The sequence below is a fragment of the Phaenicophaeus curvirostris genome, chromosome 19 (assembly GCF_032191515.1).
Source record: "Phaenicophaeus curvirostris isolate KB17595 chromosome 19, BPBGC_Pcur_1.0, whole genome shotgun sequence".
NCBI classification, from domain to species: domain Eukaryota; kingdom Metazoa; phylum Chordata; class Aves; order Cuculiformes; family Cuculidae; genus Phaenicophaeus; species Phaenicophaeus curvirostris.
The window spans coordinates 5,596,841-5,614,563 of record NC_091410.1 but is presented as its reverse complement, the minus strand read 5'-3'; the positions used below and the strand labels follow the sequence as shown (position 1 = coordinate 5,614,563).

The window sequence follows — 17,723 nt, the reverse complement described above, 5'->3', positions numbered from 1 at the left end:
ATGAAGGTCAGCAAGGGATTGACAATTGTGGCAGGATGGCCAAAGACGTTTATCACTTGCTTTAAATAAACAGCAAGTTTGAGGTAGCTGCTAAAGCTTGTCACATACACCAAAAATACCAACCTTGTCAACTTCACACTCTTTCTCTCTGGCTTGGTGAAACCATATCTATTTAGCAGTGTCTGTAAAGCTTCATTTCTAATTTACCAGAGCCCTTAAACATACGGAATGTGTTCTCAAACCATTTACTAAGCTGTCTGTAAAGTGTGATCAGTATTTAGACACCCTACCCAATCAATGTTGTGCTTTATATTATCATACATTTGAAATCAACATGTAAATGTTCAATGTCTAGTTCAGTTTAATGCAAAATATTATGTTTTGGGCTAATATTCTGTTCTTAGGAAAATGAACAGGCCCAGTATGTTGAAGGGGTGAGGAAAGGAAATTGTGACTGTATGAGGGAAGTCAAGATAAGAACACAACTACCAGCATTAATTCTCTTCTTTTTGATATAGAAATATCTACCCATATTCAAAATCAGTCTCTAGCAAGTGTAGCAGACTTTCCTGATACCATACTAATAACTCCATGGAAAATGTTATTTAAGTAATATTCACTTAAGCTTGGGGTTTTTTTTCAATCTATGACATTACTTATTTAGATTATATGGTGTCTATAATGAAAAAAATGGAAATACTCCATTACCTTTATCTATCTTAATGCATGTTCAAGTTGTCCATAGAATTCTTGGTTTTACCTATGTCCAGGAGTCTGCAGCCTTAGTTATTCTCTCTTCTATAGTCTGTTAATAGTAGATTCTTGTCACCCACCCCGTCTGTGAACCAGCTATCATTCTGTGTTATGGATGAAACAAAATAGCTTCAGAGAAAGAGGGTGAGGACGTCTCTTCATGCCACTGTCTCACCACATTGGTTTGACTGCTTGTCAATGCTTGGGATGAACTGCAGTCTAGTGAATCAAAGTAGAAATTTGAATTTCTCACACCCTTACGCCTTTTTTTTTCCTAAGAACTCATCAAAATAACTTGAAGGAATGTAGTCTTAATCCAGTGAGGAAGTGCATACTTCTCCTAGCAAGATGAATTGTGTATCCATATAACTGTTATTTTTCCTCATGCATTTCTAAAACTGTAAATGCAGAAATGCACTGCTGTTTAATGGACTTTTAAATGTGGACATCAACTGTGTACATGTACTCCACAAGTAATGAACACCAGTATGAATAAAGAAAGCGCACTATTCATTGCTCATATGCAAAGGTCTCTACTATCTTTATTACCTAGTCAGAAATGATAATTACAGGAGAAAGCGACACAGAGATTTACACTTTATGCAAGTCTCTGGTCACTTTTTAGCCTTGAGATCCTCATTCCTCCTCTTCTATCTTCTTGCTATGAAATTCCCGGCTCTTCACTCGGAGCTTGTTGACCTGCGACTCTGCAATGTCAGCGCGCTCCTCGGCTTCCTCCAGCTCGTGCTGGATCTTGCGGAACTTGGAGAGGTTGACATTGGAAAGCTCCTCCTGTGCAGGAAAAGCAAGTTGTGAAAACAGGCAGCATGTTGGCACTCAGTGTCTGAAAACTGGGCAAACAAAAATTTAAAAGTCACAGCTCAGCAAGTAGGGCAGGTTCAACATCAAAGTAAGAAGTTGCACAGAGAATTAAAAGCACCAAAAGAGAATCAGATTGTCAAAAAGGCCATGGCCACATTACACACAGCATGATCTAGGCATAATTGATGGCTGAGTACTGATCAAGACAGACCAGCAGCTGCTTCTAACACCAAGAGTAAAGTAACAAGGAAGAAATAGAAGCAGAAAGTGAGACTTAGAGCAGAACAAATAGAGCTGGGGAAGTACAGTTCCTCTCCAAAGCATTGTCTTGTAGCAGCAAATACACCAAAACAGTCAAAGTTTCAAAAAGGTGGACAGGAAAAAATACCAACAGAGAATTCTGCCTCCAGCAAATGAAGTCTGGTCATGGTCAGAGTGATACTTACAGCCTCCTCAGCTTGCCTCTTGTAGGACTTGACTTTCATTTGCAGCTTGTCCACCAGATCTTGGAGCCTGAGAACATTCTTCCGGTCTTCCTCAGACTATGGAGAATGGAAAGTAATAAAACCCCTTGTTTTCCTCTTTCTCTAAATATCATAAATGTGAAACACAGGGTGTAACATTCCTTACAAAGCACTGCTGTCCAGAAGGACAGAGGTCAAAATCCTATTAACTATGTCCTAGCAACTGACATAGGTATAGAAAGGAATCCCTCTGGAAGGCAACACGCCAGCATTCTTAATTCCTGGAAATAGAGTGTGTCAACACAAAGAAGCCTCCAGCCTTACCTGGTAGGTCAGCTCCTTCACCCTCCTCTCATACTTGCGCACACCCTTCACGGCTTCAGCACTGCGCTTCTGCTCAGAATCAACCTCTGCTTCCAGCTCCCGCACCTAAAAGGAGAAGCCCATCTTTGGAGCTGCCCTGGTATCTCTCCAAGGGATATGTTTGTTCCTGTTCAAATACCAGCCCTACTCACCCGAGCTTCCAGTTTCTGGATTTGCTTCTTGCCTCCTTTCAGAGCCAACTGCTCAGCCTCATCCAGACGGTGCTGCAGGTCCTTCACTGTCTGGTCAAGGTTCTTCTTCATCCTCTCCAGGTGGGCGCTGGTGTCCTGCTCCTTCTTCAGCTCCTCTGCCATCATGGCTGCCTGGAGAGCAAAGGATCAAGGACATTGTGAAGCTGGAGACATGTTGGAGGAGAATGCAACTACCAACAGTGGTGAAAGGAGCCTCCAACTCACATCAGTGATGGCCTTCTTGGCCTTCTCTTCAGCGTTGCGGGCTTCCTGGATTGTATCCTCCATTTCACTCTGAATTTGGGCAATGTCTGTTTCCAGCTTCTTCTTGGTGTTGATCAAGCTGGTGTTCTGTTGAAGAGCATCATTTGTTAACTTGCAATATCTTATCAAGAACGCTGCATAAATGCTATTTAATACAAATTGTGCCATCGGGTCACGTGGGATTCTGTTCTAAAGGGGATGCTGTGATAGCTTTTACTCTCTCAGCAGTGATGTGCTTCAGTATTTCAGGAATAACCCCCATGCCTTTACTCACAGTTACTCCATCAATGAAGAAGGAATTCAGACAGGTAAAGTAAATAGACATAACCTTTCCTTGCCATTTTCAATCTAGTGGCACTGAAAATTTTAAATGGTGCTATAGAATACTTAAAGTGACATTATTAAATTATGCTAATGACAGTATTAGTGTGTTCCTATCTTGGTAACGACCAACTTCAGTTTGACTTTATAGTCTCAAATGTAAATGTGAAAGCTGTTGAACTCTCTTAAGTAGTTGAGCAAGAACCTCACATATCTTTCTGAATTTACTACTTTTAAGGTATAGGCACTGTAGTTTAGTGAAATACATATTATATCTGCAGCTGAAAAGTCACTTTGTTATCTGCTATGATGCATTTTCCAAAATACTGCTGCAGTTCAGCCAGTCTTCAGTTTTTTATGTATGTGAAGCAAAAGACTAAATATTAAATACATTTATACACTGACCTGGGTGTGGAGGAGCTGAACTCTCTCACTAGCATCCAGAAGCTCCTGCTCAGCCACTTTCCTTGACCGCTCTGTCTGCTCCAGGGCTGCCCGTAGCTCCTCAACTTCAGCCTGCAGCAGGTTTGCTCTGCGCTCCACCATGGCCACCTGCTCCTTCAGGTCCTCTTGTGCCCTGAGAGCATCATCCAAGTGTATCTGGGTATCCTGGTCAGAGACACAAGACAGGTTGTGAGGCATATTTTTCCTATTTCCTAATTTCACAGCAATAAAGAACTGACAGACTTGCCGACCCAGAAAATTTTTAGCTCTTTCAGTAGCCAGAGACCAACACTTTGTTGGGCCATACCTTGAGCACTGCCTGTGCATTTCTCAGGTTCTTCTGTGCCTCTGCAGCCTGGCGGTTGGCGTGGCTCAGCTGGATCTCCATTTCATTCAGGTCTCCTTCCATCTTCTTCTTCAGCCGCAGGGCTTCATTCCTGCTCCTGATCTCAGCATCCAAGGTGCTCTGCATGGACTCCACAATTCTGAGATGGTTTCTCTTCATCTGGTCGATCTCCTCATCTTTCTCTGCTATCTTCCTGTCAATCTCTGACTTCACTTGGTTGAGCTCGAGCTGGAGGCGCAGGATCTTCCCCTCTTCATGTTCAAGGGAGGCCTGAAAAAAACCCAGAAGTCAGTTAATCCTGATATATAAACAGCAATATCAGTAACTATAGGTGACCTCTTCTCTTGAAGAATAATCTACATCATGAGGTCTGATACTGCTGAAAAGGATTCCAATGTATGCAAAGACTTAAATGGTGTCCCATATTCCCTTTTTCCTGTTTGAGGGGTTTATTCACAATGCGTATAATTTCAGAAATGCTATCTGAGGTTCCTAAATGGTGTTGCAATTAAACAAATAAGAACAGGAGATTGTACCTCAGCTTCCTCCAGTGAGGCTTGGAGTTCAGATTTCTCCTGCTCAATCTGCTTCTTGACTTTCTCCAGCTCATGAATTGCCTTTCCTCCCTCTGCAATCTGCTCCGTGAGGTCAGAAATCTCCTCTGTGGGAATAAAGAACAATGGTATGATCAAGGATGGAGCCAAATAGGAAAAGTCCTGCTACTGCTACACCATGGTGACAACCATGTTTGCCAACCTTCAGGCAGAGACCCATTTGTGGTGCTTAGTAGACAATGTTGTGAGAAAGCCCTGCAAGAATGTGAGGGCCAGGAACTTACGCTGCAAGTTCTTGTTCTCACGCTTCAGCGTTTCCAGGTGGTCCAAGGACTCCTCATAGGCATTCTTCATCTTAAACAGCTCCGTGCTGAGAGAGCGAGACTCCTTCTGGGAGGCTTCCAGCTCAGCCTGTGTTTCCTCATACTTCTGCTTCCACTCTGCCAGGATCTGAAGAGAAAACAGGTCTGAGTATGGATGTGGCAACGGGGAGGGAATTCTCTGCCCAGGAACCCCAGGGCTGGAGCCCAAAAGACCTTGTCAAAGTTCTTCTGCTTCTTATCCAGAGCTGCGCAGGCAGCATTTGATCGCTCCACGTCAATCATCAGGTCCTCGACTTCATTCTGCAGCCTCTGCTTTGTCTTTTCCAGGGAGGCACATTTGGCATTGACGGCTTCAACATGTTCCTCTGCATCCTGCAGGCGCTGAGCCAGCTTCTTCCTGGGAGGAGATAAGCACAGCTTGAAGTGAGAAAATGAATTGGAGCCTGTTGTTTTCCCAAGAGAACACTTAGCCACTTGGTAGTGTGTGATCCCCATTTACACAGAGGTGTAGGAACTTCTCCAGACAGCAGCTGTATATCTATGTCCGACTCTGCTGCTCACTCTGTTTTTCACACTAGCATTTCTCTGTTGTTCTGCATCTGAAGGGCTTTGCTGCTTCTGCTTTTCCCAATGCTCTCAGCTATATTTTCTCTCTTCCTGCCACCCCACGAAAACTAGAACACTGGCTTCTTCCCAATAACATCACAGTGCTGCCCTGTTCTCACTCTGCCAGCCTTCTTCACATTCTCTACGTACTTGGCCTCCTCCAGCTCCTCCGTGCGCTGAATAGCGTCCGTCTCGTATTTGGTTCTCCACTGGGCCACTTCGCTGTTGGCCTTGGACAGGGCTCGCTGCAGCTCCCCCTTGGCTTCCTGCTCCTCCTCATATTGTTCGCGGAGCAAGTCACAGTCGTGGCGAGCAGACTGCAAGCCATGAGCCAGTGCGTTCTTGGCCTGGGGGAGAAATTGTATTGCCGCAGTGAATGGAAATATCCTGGGAAATCTCTCCTGACTGAAATGATGATGGACACTGGATTATTCTGCTGTGAATACTATGGAAAGCCACTGAATGAGAAAGGAAGATCTGTGAAAATGCAGAAGAATTTTTTTTGGCCAGACTACAGGGAAAGGGGCACAAAGCTGATATGGGAAGCCTGGCACTGCATTACCTAAATGGTTATTTTTCTCCCTCTTATCTTGATGATTCTGTGATTTCATACATTTGTGATTAAGTCTTCTTACCTTTATCTCTTCCTCTAGGTGCCTCTTGAGTTCCTCAATCTGCTGGGTGAATGCCTGCTTGCCTCTTGACAGCTGAGAAACCAAAGCATCCTTCTCTTCCACCTGGCGTGAATATTCACCTGGAAAATTCGCAGATATACAAAGCTTTTAGTGCTGTTGATGACAATATTGTGGACATTTAGGGTCATAAAACCAGACAGTCAGCAGGCCTTGCAGAATCTTATGGCCTCATTTCATGCATTTCTCATTACAGAGAAGGCCAAGCATTTGGACAGACCGTGTGCCCAGATGGGTAATTTCTGCATTAACTCTCTCACGTTATACATTCGCCCAACAGAGAGGTGCACATCTGACCTGCTTCTGTCTGCAGACGAGCTCTTTGAGTATTGAGGTCATTGATCATGCGCTGATGCTCTTCTTCCTTTGTCTTAATCTCACTCAATTGGTCTTCCAGTGTGCGACACATCTTCTCCAGACTTGCCTGTGTGTCAACACACAGAAAGAGAGGAGTTAACCATTCCTGCTCCTAACAATAGCAAGTGCAAGAAATTTTATTGTATTCCACTGGGTCAATGAATCTGTAAGATATTTGCGTACCTTGGCTTTGGAGACAGACTCCATGTTACTGGCCAGGTCATCAATCTCCATCTTCAGCTCACTCTTCTCCTTCTCCAGCTTCTGCTTCACTCGTTGCAGGTTGTCGATCTGCTCCCCAAGCTCAGCTGTGCTGTCCGCGTGCTTCTTGCGCAGGGCAGCAGCCGTGGCTTCGTGCTGCAGTGTCGCCTCTTCGAGGTCGCGACGCATCTTCTGAAATTCTGCCTCACGTTTCTTGTTCATATCAATCTGAGCTGCTGTAGCCCCTCCTGCTTCTTCCAGGCGCTCGCTGATCTCCTCCAGCTCCCGCGAGAGGTCAGCCCGATGCTTCTCTGCTTTTGCCCGAGAAGTTCTCTCTGCCTCAATTTCCTCCTCCAGTTCCTCAATCCGAGCCTGGAGAACATTGGGAACCCTTCACACCCGTGCCCTCCTCCTGCCTGACCTGTGCCAGGGTGAGAGAGGGGATGGAACAGAGACTTGCCTGGAGCTCCTTGATCTTCTTCTGTAACTGCATGCCCAGGGCTTGCTCATCCTCAGTTTTGCTCTGGATCTGACTGATTTCAAAGTCTTTCCTTGGGGCAAAGGACACGGTGTAAGAGCTCAAAGGAAAAAGGCAAGAGAACCAGCCCCACACTCAGGTGCCCCACAGCCACACTTACTTCTTCAGTTTCTCATCCAGCTGCTGCTTATCATTTTCCAAATCCATTATGCTGTCATGGGCCAGCTTCAGGTCTCCTTCAAGTTTCCTCTTAGCTCTCTCCAGGTCCATGCGCAGCTTTTTCTCTTGCTCCAGGGACCCTTCCAGCTACAACCAACAAGACCATCAGTGCTCTGCCAGCCAGGTCTAACTCCATACCTGTCCTGTTCTTGCTGAATGCGCGTGTGCTTACATCGTCCACTTGCTGCTCCAGCTTGGTCTTAGCTTTGGTCAGAGTATTGACTTTGTCCTCTTCTGCCTGCAGGTCGTCCAGTGTCTGCTGATGGGCCTCTTGGAGGGCTTTCTTCTCTTTTGTCAGCTTGGCAATGGTCTCATCCAGGGCTGCCATCTCCTCGGTGAGGTTTTTCACCTTGGAGAAGAAGGGAGCAAGTGTGATGAACAATATAGACACAGCAGTGCTGTAACAGCACAGTGCTCTTCCCTGGCATGGGAGTGACAGTTTCTGCCTCATACCTTGTTTTCCGTGGCATGTTTTTCCTTCTCAACCTTGGCCAGTGTTAACTCAAGGTCATCAATATCTTTCTTCAGCTCTGAACATTCATCCTCCAGTTTCCTTTTCTTGGCTGTCAGCTCAGCATTGATTTCCTCCTCATCCTCAGCCCTCTCAGTCACCTCCTTAATTTTGGCTTCCAGTTGGATTTTGGTTTTGATGAGCTGGTCACATCTTTCCTCAGCATCAGCCAAAGCATCAGCTTCCTATTAGGGAACAGCTTTGTTAATCTCAAGGTTTAGCAATAGCCAAATACAGAAAGGGTATCTCCAGCTGAAAAAAATATACATGGAATTATTATTTTTTATTATCTTCTGGGGGATGCTTTATGAGCAGCCTCTTTTAAATCAGTGTGGGCTTTTATTCTACTTAATATATTTTTACTTTTTTTTTTACTAAGGATTTTTGTTATTGTCCCTGAAAGTTAATCTCTGAATGTAATTATGCACATATCTTTTTGTTTTATCCCTTTAAAAGCTTTTCTTGACAAGACTGGGAGTGAATTTTTCTTCATTCCAGCTACACTGGTACACATTCTAGATGTAATTGGTGTTTTAGTTTGGAACCCGACTTTAGTTTTAAGCTATGAATTAGACACTTAGAAACACAAGAGCGTTGTGTAAGTGTTGACAAACCTTTGGATCTTCTAAAGGACATTGGACACATATGCAGGGCTGACAGTTGGGATATAAAGGGTATTTGTGTCTTCTCGGAGCTGCACGAGGACAGGTGAAATACCGTGTATCATAAGAAATGACATAAAAGTCTTTTATTTAGGCAACTGATTAAACCCAGAGTAAGCTGTTAACTGAACTGATCTTGAGACTCTGTTGGCTGTATATACTAAATCTGTACTGACTACAGTTGGACCTTTCATTGGGAACTTTATGAGAAACATACCTGTAGGAACAGAGACTTAAAAAGTCATTACCCAGTTAGAACTTCATATTATAATGTTGACAATGGGTGGTCTGAGTTTTACTTTAGAAATTCAGATTAAAATATTTTCTAAGGAAATTCAGTGTGCAGTGTCAGAGTTCCATACTATGAGAGAGGATTTAGAGCTTATTTATTTTTCCCTGGAAGAAACACAAATTATACTCACAGACTGTACTTGGAGCTGCAGGTCATTTTTCTCCTGCAGCAGGGCCACCATTTTCTCCTCCAGCTCCTTCCTCTTTGCCTCAGACTTGGCAAGCTCCTCCTTGGTTTTCTCAAACTCTTCCTTCATGTTGGCCATCTCCTTCTCAGATTCTGCGCTCTTCAGCAAGGGCTTGATCTTGAAGAACAGCTTCATCCAGGGCCAGTGCTTCACATTCATGAAGGACCGAACATTGTACTGGATGCAGAAGATGGACTCCCTGAAGTATGATTAAAACGTACATTGAATATTTTCTGTATGAAGCGTGCCAACTCTTCCCCCCATTTACAGTGACTTTAACTGAAGATGAGGAATGTCTACCTCCTCTCCACCATTCTCTGGTACTCCACTCTCATCAGGAAGCCCCTGCACCTGGCCTGAGTGCGGGTGATGAGCTGTGCCAGCTTCTCATCTCTCATCTCCTCCAGGAGACCCAGCAGCCCAGCTTTGAAGAACACCTTGAGAAAGGGAAGGTTGCAGCACATCACTGTCAGGTAAAGCCCAAGCACAGGCACCCAGTGAGTGAGTCAGGGAGGGTTTGTACCTTGGTGTGGCCAAATTTGTACTGGGTGTGATCCACATCGATGGATCCAAGAAGCTTCTCAGAAGCTTTCTTGCTATCGATGAACTGTCCCTCTGGGATGGCGCTGGCATTAAGCACCTTGTACCTGTGGAATGAGAGGAAATATGAACAAAGGTGACCCCAAGTCATGTTATCCTGCTTACTGAAATTCACAGCAGTCTTTGCAACAGCTTGAGGCTGAGGAAGTTGGAATTTCATCCCTTGTTTAGAGTTATCATTATAATGAAGTTCTAACCTGGCCAAAGCACTCCACCTGAGTTTGTAATTTTTGTCTGAGAACGTGTTGTGGCCACTTCCTAGTTTATATTTGTAAATCTTGTAATCACTGGCTTGCGCAGCTTTGTTGTGCTTCCATGTTCAGAGACCCTGGCAAGGTTCAGCTATTGGGTGCATAGTAATCAGTGAGGACACAAGACTTGTCTCCTAATTTCTCAGCAATTTCTCTTTCACTGAGCCATACATATTGCCTTTGGTTACACATTCCAGCATTTCCCCTTTCTTTCAGTTACAGTCAGGGTTGCAATTAAAAAATAACCACAAGAGTTAAAATAGTTAACATGTACAACATCTGCAGTGAAGACAGAACAGAGAGAAGAAGGGAGACTGACCTCTGTTTGAAGTCTGCATAGAGGATTCTGCTGGGGAATCCCTTCCTGCATATTCTGATCCCTTCCAGCACGCCGTTACAGCGCAGCTGATGCAGCACCAGCTCATGCTCCATGGCACCTAAGCAAATAAGACAATTAATTGATAGTGCATGACAAAGCATAGAGAATGATGGCTTAATCATATTCTAATTTTTCTTTACTTAAGGTTCTTACCAGGTGTTTTGGTTTCATTGGGGATGATACAGCGCACAAAATGGGGGTGGGTGCTCCGTAGATTGGTCATCAGCTTGTTCAGGTTCTCCTGTGGGTTCATGAGCAAAGATTTTTCATTACCAAATGGTACCTCTGCAGTTATACTGCCACATGCTGAGAAGACTGTTGGAAAGCAATAATGGATTTTTTTATTCCCACTTATAGCCATTCTAATTTGAGGGTTTTATTCTGCCTTTCAAACTTGGGCATAAGAGAAAGTCACAAAACCGTGTAATGTGTTTTCATGAAACTGGGGGACACATCCAGTCAGACAGGACACTTATGGAGAATGGTGCCCCGAAATATATGGCAAAAGGCATAATTTTAAGTGAAAGATGATTCATTGTAATCACCAGATTTGCACTCCATGGAAGACACTACTGATAGGAACAGAAGCAAACCCACAAATAGGACAAGGGAAGATGGGCAAGGACCAAATTTGCAGAAAGGCAGGAAAGAGAAAGCTTAATGGCGTTAAATGCTACATATAACATAGAGAATGACTTCTCTGCTTACCCGGAAAAGAGCTGAGACAGTCTGGAAAGAAGAACCCTTCTTCTTGCCACCCTTCTTGCCACCACCACCACTCTCTGAAGAACACCAAAAACTTCCATTTGTAAAATTTTTCTCAATGGGACTGCAAGAAGCTTGTCTGTGAGTATCAATTGTGCTAAGAAACAATGCAGTGGGAAACAGAGTTGACACACAGTCTAAAGGAACACAGGACCAAAAGTGTGTGGTAATCCAAGGGACTACCATGGCTGAGTGGAAGGTCTGAAACACATTTGATCTTTTCTGTTATTCAGGCCGTGGGAGAATGCACAATGTGCATTTTTTTTAGAAAAAAATCCACCTGATATTCATGTCTCTGGTAGACTCATTAATAAAAATGAAAATACGAATTTTAGAGAACTGACCTGCCTCTCCTCCAGCAGAGGCAAAGAGTAAGGCCAAGGTCTTCAGGGATGATTTCTGGTACAGCCCCACAACAGTTTCATTCAGGGGGTCCTTGTTCTTGTCAAGCCAGCCAGTGATGTTGTAGTCCACCGTGCCAGCGTAGTGCACCAGCGAGAAGTGAGCCTCAGCCTTGCCTTTGGCAGGTTTGGGCTTCTGGAAGTTGTTGGACTTGCCCAGGTGCTGGTCATAGAGCTTGTTCTTGAAAGAGGTGTCAGTCGCCTTGGGGAACATGCACTCCTCTTCCAGGATGGAGAAGATGCCCATGGGCTGGGAGGAGGAAGAGGTGAAAAGGCAGAAAAAATCACAGATAAGGAAATAGTTTCCTGAGTGGGAGAACGTTAACACTTCTCAGGATTGTTCTTCTGCACAGCAAAGCAAATTGTAGAATAATTAAAACTTATATAGTTACAATATCATGTTTATCCTTTCAAGATAAATATATAGAAAGCTGATGCATTTCTGGAAATACTAGATATTGTGAATTACACAAGTACCTTCTCAATGAGCTCAATGCAGGCAGCCAGGTCCATCCCAAAGTCAATGAACTCCCATTCAATTCCTTCCTTCTTGTACTCCTCCTGCTCCAGCACGAACATGTGGTGGTTGAAGAACTGTTGCAGTTTCTCATTGGTGAAGTTGATGCAGAGCTGCTCCAGGCTGTTGAACTGCACAATTACAAACAGAAATTACAATAATGTTAATTTAGAAAGCTAGGGATAAAGAACATTCCTGGCTTTTTGTGATCTCAGAGTGCTCCTTCTTTACTCAGCCAGGGGTTCAGAATATCTGTCAGTGTGTGGTTTTTGGCAAGCTAAACTTTATCCATGTGTTCATGATCCCTAGAAGTTTAGGTCACTTTAATATTTCGGACTTGTCACTTTTGATATCTAGGATACTGGGCTAACTCAGTTATGGGACAATCTACAGTGCTAGTTTATTCAACATTTCCAAATGCTGATTTCAAAGCATGTCCCAAGCCTTCTAGGCAGAAATTCTATCTATGGAACTGATGTCTCTGTATTAGGCACCAAATACACTGTTAGTCTACTGTTTGTAATCAGTCAAAAGACTGCATTTCTTAATTTCCATTGGCATATGTGCAACATAAATATCTACTCCCAACTAAAAATCTATGGGACTCATGATGGTTTTGATGCAAACATTCCTTCCTAAATACTTTGGCATGCCAAAGAGTAACTTCTAAAAGCATGGTAATAAAACACTGTTCTTACATCAAAGATCTCAAAGCCAGCGATGTCCAGGACACCAATGAAGTATTGTCTGGGTTGCTTCGTATCCAGTTGCTGGTTGATACGAATAACCATCCACAAGAACATCTTCTCAAAGACAGCCTTTGCCAGAGCACCTACAGAATTGTACACCTGAAATAAAAACCATAAGTCTTGTAGTTACTGTGCAGAGTGAACGAGGAACTCCTGAAGGTTTGTCAGCAAAACAGGGATCTTTCTTACCTGCTGCACAGTTTGACCCTTGGTCACGTATTCATTCCCCACTTTGACTCGGGGGTAGCAGAGGGCTTTGAGCAGATCTGCTGAGTTCAGACCCATCAGGTAGGCAGCCTTGTCAGCCACTAAGGAAACAAGCATGTAGCAGGATGGAAGATTAGTTTCCCAGAGGACGTAGCTTGTAGTAATTCAGAATTGTTTCTGCAGCAGCCACAGATACTCCAGGTTGCATACTTTAAGATATTACATTTTTTATGGATTTAAAGATTTTTTCCCTGTTTAACTTAGTTGATTTGTAAATGTAAGGATACTTCCAATTGCCTTTGCCGTGAACGTGCAGATTTTGAAACAAGTAACAAGACAGACAAAAGGGCAAAGGACTATGAAAATGGCAAGTCAAACAAGCGACAAAGCAGAAAAGGAAACTGGTTGGCAGTGAAATACACGGTCCTGAAAGCCGTAGTCAGTGAAACTCTTGTGTTAGTAGAAAGAGATTGGTGAAGCATTGTGCTAAAGCATAAATGGGATCTCTCCTAGAGTGGGAGCACATTCTCCCTAAGGATGAGTATCACACACACAGGGCTATTCCAGCTCTCCATTCCTCTGACTCCAGGCTATTAAATGCAAGCACTAGAGCACTGGATATACCCTGTCATCACTTTGCGTTTTACTGCCCCTCTCTTCTCACAGCAGAGATGATAGTGAGCACCAGGACTATTTACAGAGTGCTTTAATGTTGGAAGGCCAAACCTCATTATAGAATATATATATAGATGCTAATTTTGAGCTGCTTCTACTGTATGCTGTATGTCTTATTTACAAAGAAGTATTTACTGTCACTAGAAAGAGTAAGGTATGGAACAAGAACAAGCTTGGAACTTATGTATGATTTCACTTTGGTTTTTTTTTTTTAATAAAGAGTCATCCAGCTCTATTATGTTCTTCTATAACTTTCCTTTGACTGTGTTCACGCTATATCTTGTAGCCTATTCTGCTATTATTAGTCATCACTCTCAGATTCATTGCTCTGTATTCCACGCTGTTATTTTCCCTTATGTCGTAACTTCCCTAAAAAATCACCAAACTGCACACACTAAAAAACACCTCAAGAAAAACCTCTTACTATATGGAAATAACTCTTGTTTCATGGAAATACTTCCATGAATCCTTAAAGAAAATCACCTTTGATCAATTCAAAGCAAAGCAAATGTGATAGACATATCTGTTCCTTTTTAAACCCCTGCCTCCATATAAAATGAAGTAGAACGATGTTTAGTTCAGGAATTGTGAGCTGTCTCCAGAACACAGGCGTTGAAGCTGAGCAGCTTCAGGACTGGGGCACCATCTCTAGAGGTGTTTAAAAGATGTGTTGATGAAGTGCTTAGGGACATGATTTAGGAGTGGACAGGTATGGTTGGAATTGATGATCTCAAAGATTTTTCCAACCCAGTGATTCCATGATTCTCTGATTCTTCTCACCCAGAAACAGTAGCATTAGAGGTGACTACAGCTGATGGTAAGTGATGTACCTGGGTACATCAACTTAAGTCAGTGATCAGCGTGGCTACAGGTCTTTTGCCAGGCATGGGAAGCTGCCACTCAGTATAGTAGCAAAGCTTGCTTTTCTTCTGCCTGACTTCTACTGTGCAATGGAATCATGCTTCAGGATTCACTGGTACTTAAGAAATGCATAGTTCAAATTAATATACATCTTCCACCGAGCTGTTTTCTTCCACCAAAGTCCTCTGGTTAAGACACACTTGTATTCTACCAGACTAGCATCTGGGGAAGACTGCAGGCTGGTCAGTGATTCTGACCCTGAATTATTGTATCACTGAGTATCCCAGTACACGCTGCACTCCAGCAAATATCGTGCGGATACCTTCTGTGCCATCTGGCTCTGCCTGCTCCTCTCGTTGTTTCTGCTTGAACTTGAGGTTCCCATAGTGCATGACAGCCCCTGTCAGCTTGTAGATGGCTGTCTTCTCATCAGGAGTGAAGCCCAGGATGTCAATGGCACTCTGCCAAAAGAATCATTAGAATAAGTATTGTGCCTTTTAAAGGTCACAGTCTGCCTAAGAAAGCTTCTGTTGCATGACTTACATCTGTGGCCATCAGCTCTTCCTGGTCGTTGATGCTGGGAACTGTGATCTCACCTTGACTCACATACTGATAATCATACGGGTTGGTGGTGATCAGTAACATCTCTGAAAAGAAGGACAAAACCCATACAGATGAAATGCAGTTGGCACATAAAGGAATTCAGTGTTTTTCTTCCATGACCTCTCTCTGGAGAAGTGGGTGATCTTCCCTACCAATTAGCTCTGGCTTCTTGTTGGACATGATCTGATAGAATATGTGGTAGCTCCTTTCCGCCTTGAGCTGGAAAGTGACTCTGGACTTCTCCAGCAGATCTGGCAAGGACAGTAGGACAGAGTCAGCACAAGAACAAAGGGAAGCTGGAAGGAAAAGGATGAGGCCAGGAGGGTCTCTTACATGTTTCAATGTCTGCAGAAGCCAGTTTTCCTGTGGCACCAAAATGGATTCTGATGAATTTACCCTGCAAGAAGCAGAAAAGTGAATTGAGACCTATTTTGCCAACCCTGACTGTAAGAACAGTTGAGTCAGTGTGCTGACAGGAGAAAAGTAATCTTGTCCCAGGCAACAACTTACAAAGCGCGAGGAGTTGTCATTCCTCACGGTCTTGGCGTTTCCAAAGGCCTCCAGCAGAGGGTTGGCACTGATGATTTGATCCTCAAGTGTCCCCTAAAATAGAAATGTTATTGTCATGATATAGCTCATGAATAAATTTGATAGTTGTGGGTTTGTACCCCTCGGACCTCACCTGCATTTTGCCTGCTGGCTGCTGCTCCTCCTTTTTCTTGTCCCCACTCGCTGCAATTGTTGCAAAGTACTGGATGACACGCTTTGTGTTCACAGTCTTCCCGGCTCCGGATTCTCCGCTGCCAAACCCAAGAGAGAAGCAGAGAGCGTGTGGTCAGGCAGGAGGTCTCCTGGCACCGGGCAGCCCCACAGGGACCCGAGCAGGGATGTACGTACGTGATGAGGATTGACTGGTTCTCACGATCTGGGGAAGAGGGAGAAGGAAACACACTTTGTAAACAAAGAATACAAAAAGACTGAATATTAATGCAGTAAATGTAAGCTATGAGAAGAAAAAAATTCTCTAAGAACGCTGAAAACCCTTGAAAGGCTGTATGCTTTGTCCCTATGGGCTCTTTACTCCTGCATATTGTTTCTTCTTCATTTTTTTACTTTCTTAAATACTCTGCTACTCTGCTGCCCAGACTGTATTCAGAGCAGTAGAGAAAGGGAGAGTAAGGACCCACAACAAAGGACTCCTAAGTGTGGGTAGTAGCTCTGAATCCAGTAGCACAGAGAAAGAAAGGATTAAAATGGTGGAAGCAAAACTAGCAGCAATATATAATTTTGTTTCATTGTTTCATGCCATGATTTTATCAAGACAAATTTGAACGTTCGTGACACTAATGTTTTCCGCAGCCCTTTCATGAACTAACGTCACATAGTCAAACAGAATTTCCACATCACATATGATCTCGTACCCTGTTCAGTGTCAGTATTTCATTACAGACATAATGACACTCCTAGTTCCACCTGGTCCATTTGCCTTATCGGTTTCCTGACACGCTATCTCTGGTACTAAACTCCTCTTTTAGAAATAACGATAAGAAAAAGTCCTCTTTAAGTTATCAGTGATTAATGCTACGACTGAAACAAAACAAACATCTAATGATGTGTTCAGAAAACATCAGCATATTTATAAAGGATATTCTGTGGTTACTTTCAAAATGTCTTTTTGATAGAATCACTCTGAGAGCCACTCACCAGTGAGCATGAACTGATAGGCATTGTCAGAGATGGAGAAGATGTGTGGAGGGGCCTCCTGGCGCTTCTTGCCTCGGTAGGCCAACACCACCTCCGGGTTGTACACCGGCAGCCACTTGTAGGGGTTGACAGTGACGCAGAAGAGACCCGAGTAGGTCTGCAAGGAAGGCAGAGGGCACGTTGGCTGCGCTCAGCCTGGCAGAGCGGTTCCTCCCAGCTCCCCAAGGGAAGGCTGCTGCCAGCACTTACGTAGATCATCCAGGCTGCGTAACGCTCTTTGAGGTTGTACAGCACAGCGGGTTCATGGAGGTGGGTCATCATGGCCATGTCCTCGATTTTGTCGTACTTGGGAGGGTTCATTTGGAAGATTTGATCTTCCTTAACGGTCAGGGTCTGTCAGAGGAAGGAGATTCATGTATGTCAGCTAAGAGCTGCAACAGGGAATCAAATGCTATTTGCAAATCTTGCATTTTACCCACCTCTCCACTTTCAGTCTTGACAGTGACCTTCCCTGATTCTTTGCTCTGGACTGTCCCTTTCACATAGGATTCTTTAGGATGTGACACAAAGACTGAAGTCTTGGCATCAAAAGGCCTGTTCTGGGCCTCGATTCTCTCCTTTTCTGACTTTCGGAGGTAAGGAGCTGCCTCCCCAAATATCGCCATCTCCGAGTCTGACGACATGGCTGCACTTTACTGAATGCAGCACAACACGAGGCTGAAGTGGAGAGACACATCACAGTGTTGAGTGAAGGAAGAAATGCCTTTGTACCACACACCTGACTGCCTACTCTCACAGTCTCCCTCTCTGTCTTATCTACTTTTCACCCTAGATAGCCTTTAATTTATTTAGATTCTATTCAAGATACCTGTCTTAGATTGAGATTATTTTTACTTTCTCTCCCTTATTCCAGTTTCCATGTTCAGTTCTTTAGATCCTGTAGTGTTTCAGTAGGCTATCT

General features: G+C 43.8%; 1 protein-coding gene across 1 annotated transcript; it reads right to left on the bottom strand.

Annotated features, from left to right (window-relative positions):
- Positions 1-1,270: 1,270 nt before the first annotated feature.
- On the bottom strand, positions 1,271-17,460 carry LOC138728728 (myosin-1B-like). The gene is made up of 38 exons (XM_069872304.1): positions 17,242-17,460; positions 17,012-17,155; positions 16,763-16,919; positions 15,956-15,983; positions 15,741-15,858; positions 15,569-15,661; positions 15,392-15,455; positions 15,211-15,309; positions 14,999-15,102; positions 14,778-14,916; positions 12,902-13,020; positions 12,662-12,811; positions 11,924-12,094; positions 11,390-11,696; positions 10,989-11,062; positions 10,434-10,521; positions 10,221-10,338; positions 9,574-9,697; positions 9,351-9,487; positions 8,994-9,249; positions 7,852-8,094; positions 7,571-7,747; positions 7,340-7,485; positions 7,162-7,252; positions 6,684-7,073; positions 6,441-6,567; positions 6,087-6,205; positions 5,602-5,798; positions 5,059-5,242; positions 4,807-4,972; positions 4,505-4,629; positions 3,930-4,238; positions 3,584-3,787; positions 2,819-2,944; positions 2,555-2,725; positions 2,364-2,468; positions 2,022-2,117; positions 1,271-1,545 (listed from the first exon to the last, which is right to left on the bottom strand). The coding sequence occupies exons 1-38, from the start codon at positions 17,443-17,445 to the stop codon at positions 1,390-1,392; spliced, it is 5,826 nt and encodes a 1,941-aa protein (XP_069728405.1). The 5' UTR covers positions 17,446-17,460; the 3' UTR covers positions 1,271-1,389.
- Positions 17,461-17,723: the final 263 nt, after the last annotated feature.

Excerpts from the sequence above, each read along its gene's own strand:
- LOC138728728 (XM_069872304.1), bottom strand. The coding sequence starts at position 17,445 with ATGTCGTCAGACTCGGAGATGGCGATATTTGGGGAGGCAGCTCCTTAC. Across the intron at positions 12,812-12,901 it reads AGGGTCAAACTGTGCAGCAG|GTGTACAATTCTGTAGGTGC; the intron begins GTAAGAAAGATC and ends TTTTTATTTCAG. Across the intron at positions 3,788-3,929 it reads ATGCACAGGCAGTGCTCAAG|GATACCCAGATACACTTGGA; the intron begins GTATGGCCCAAC and ends GTCTCTGACCAG.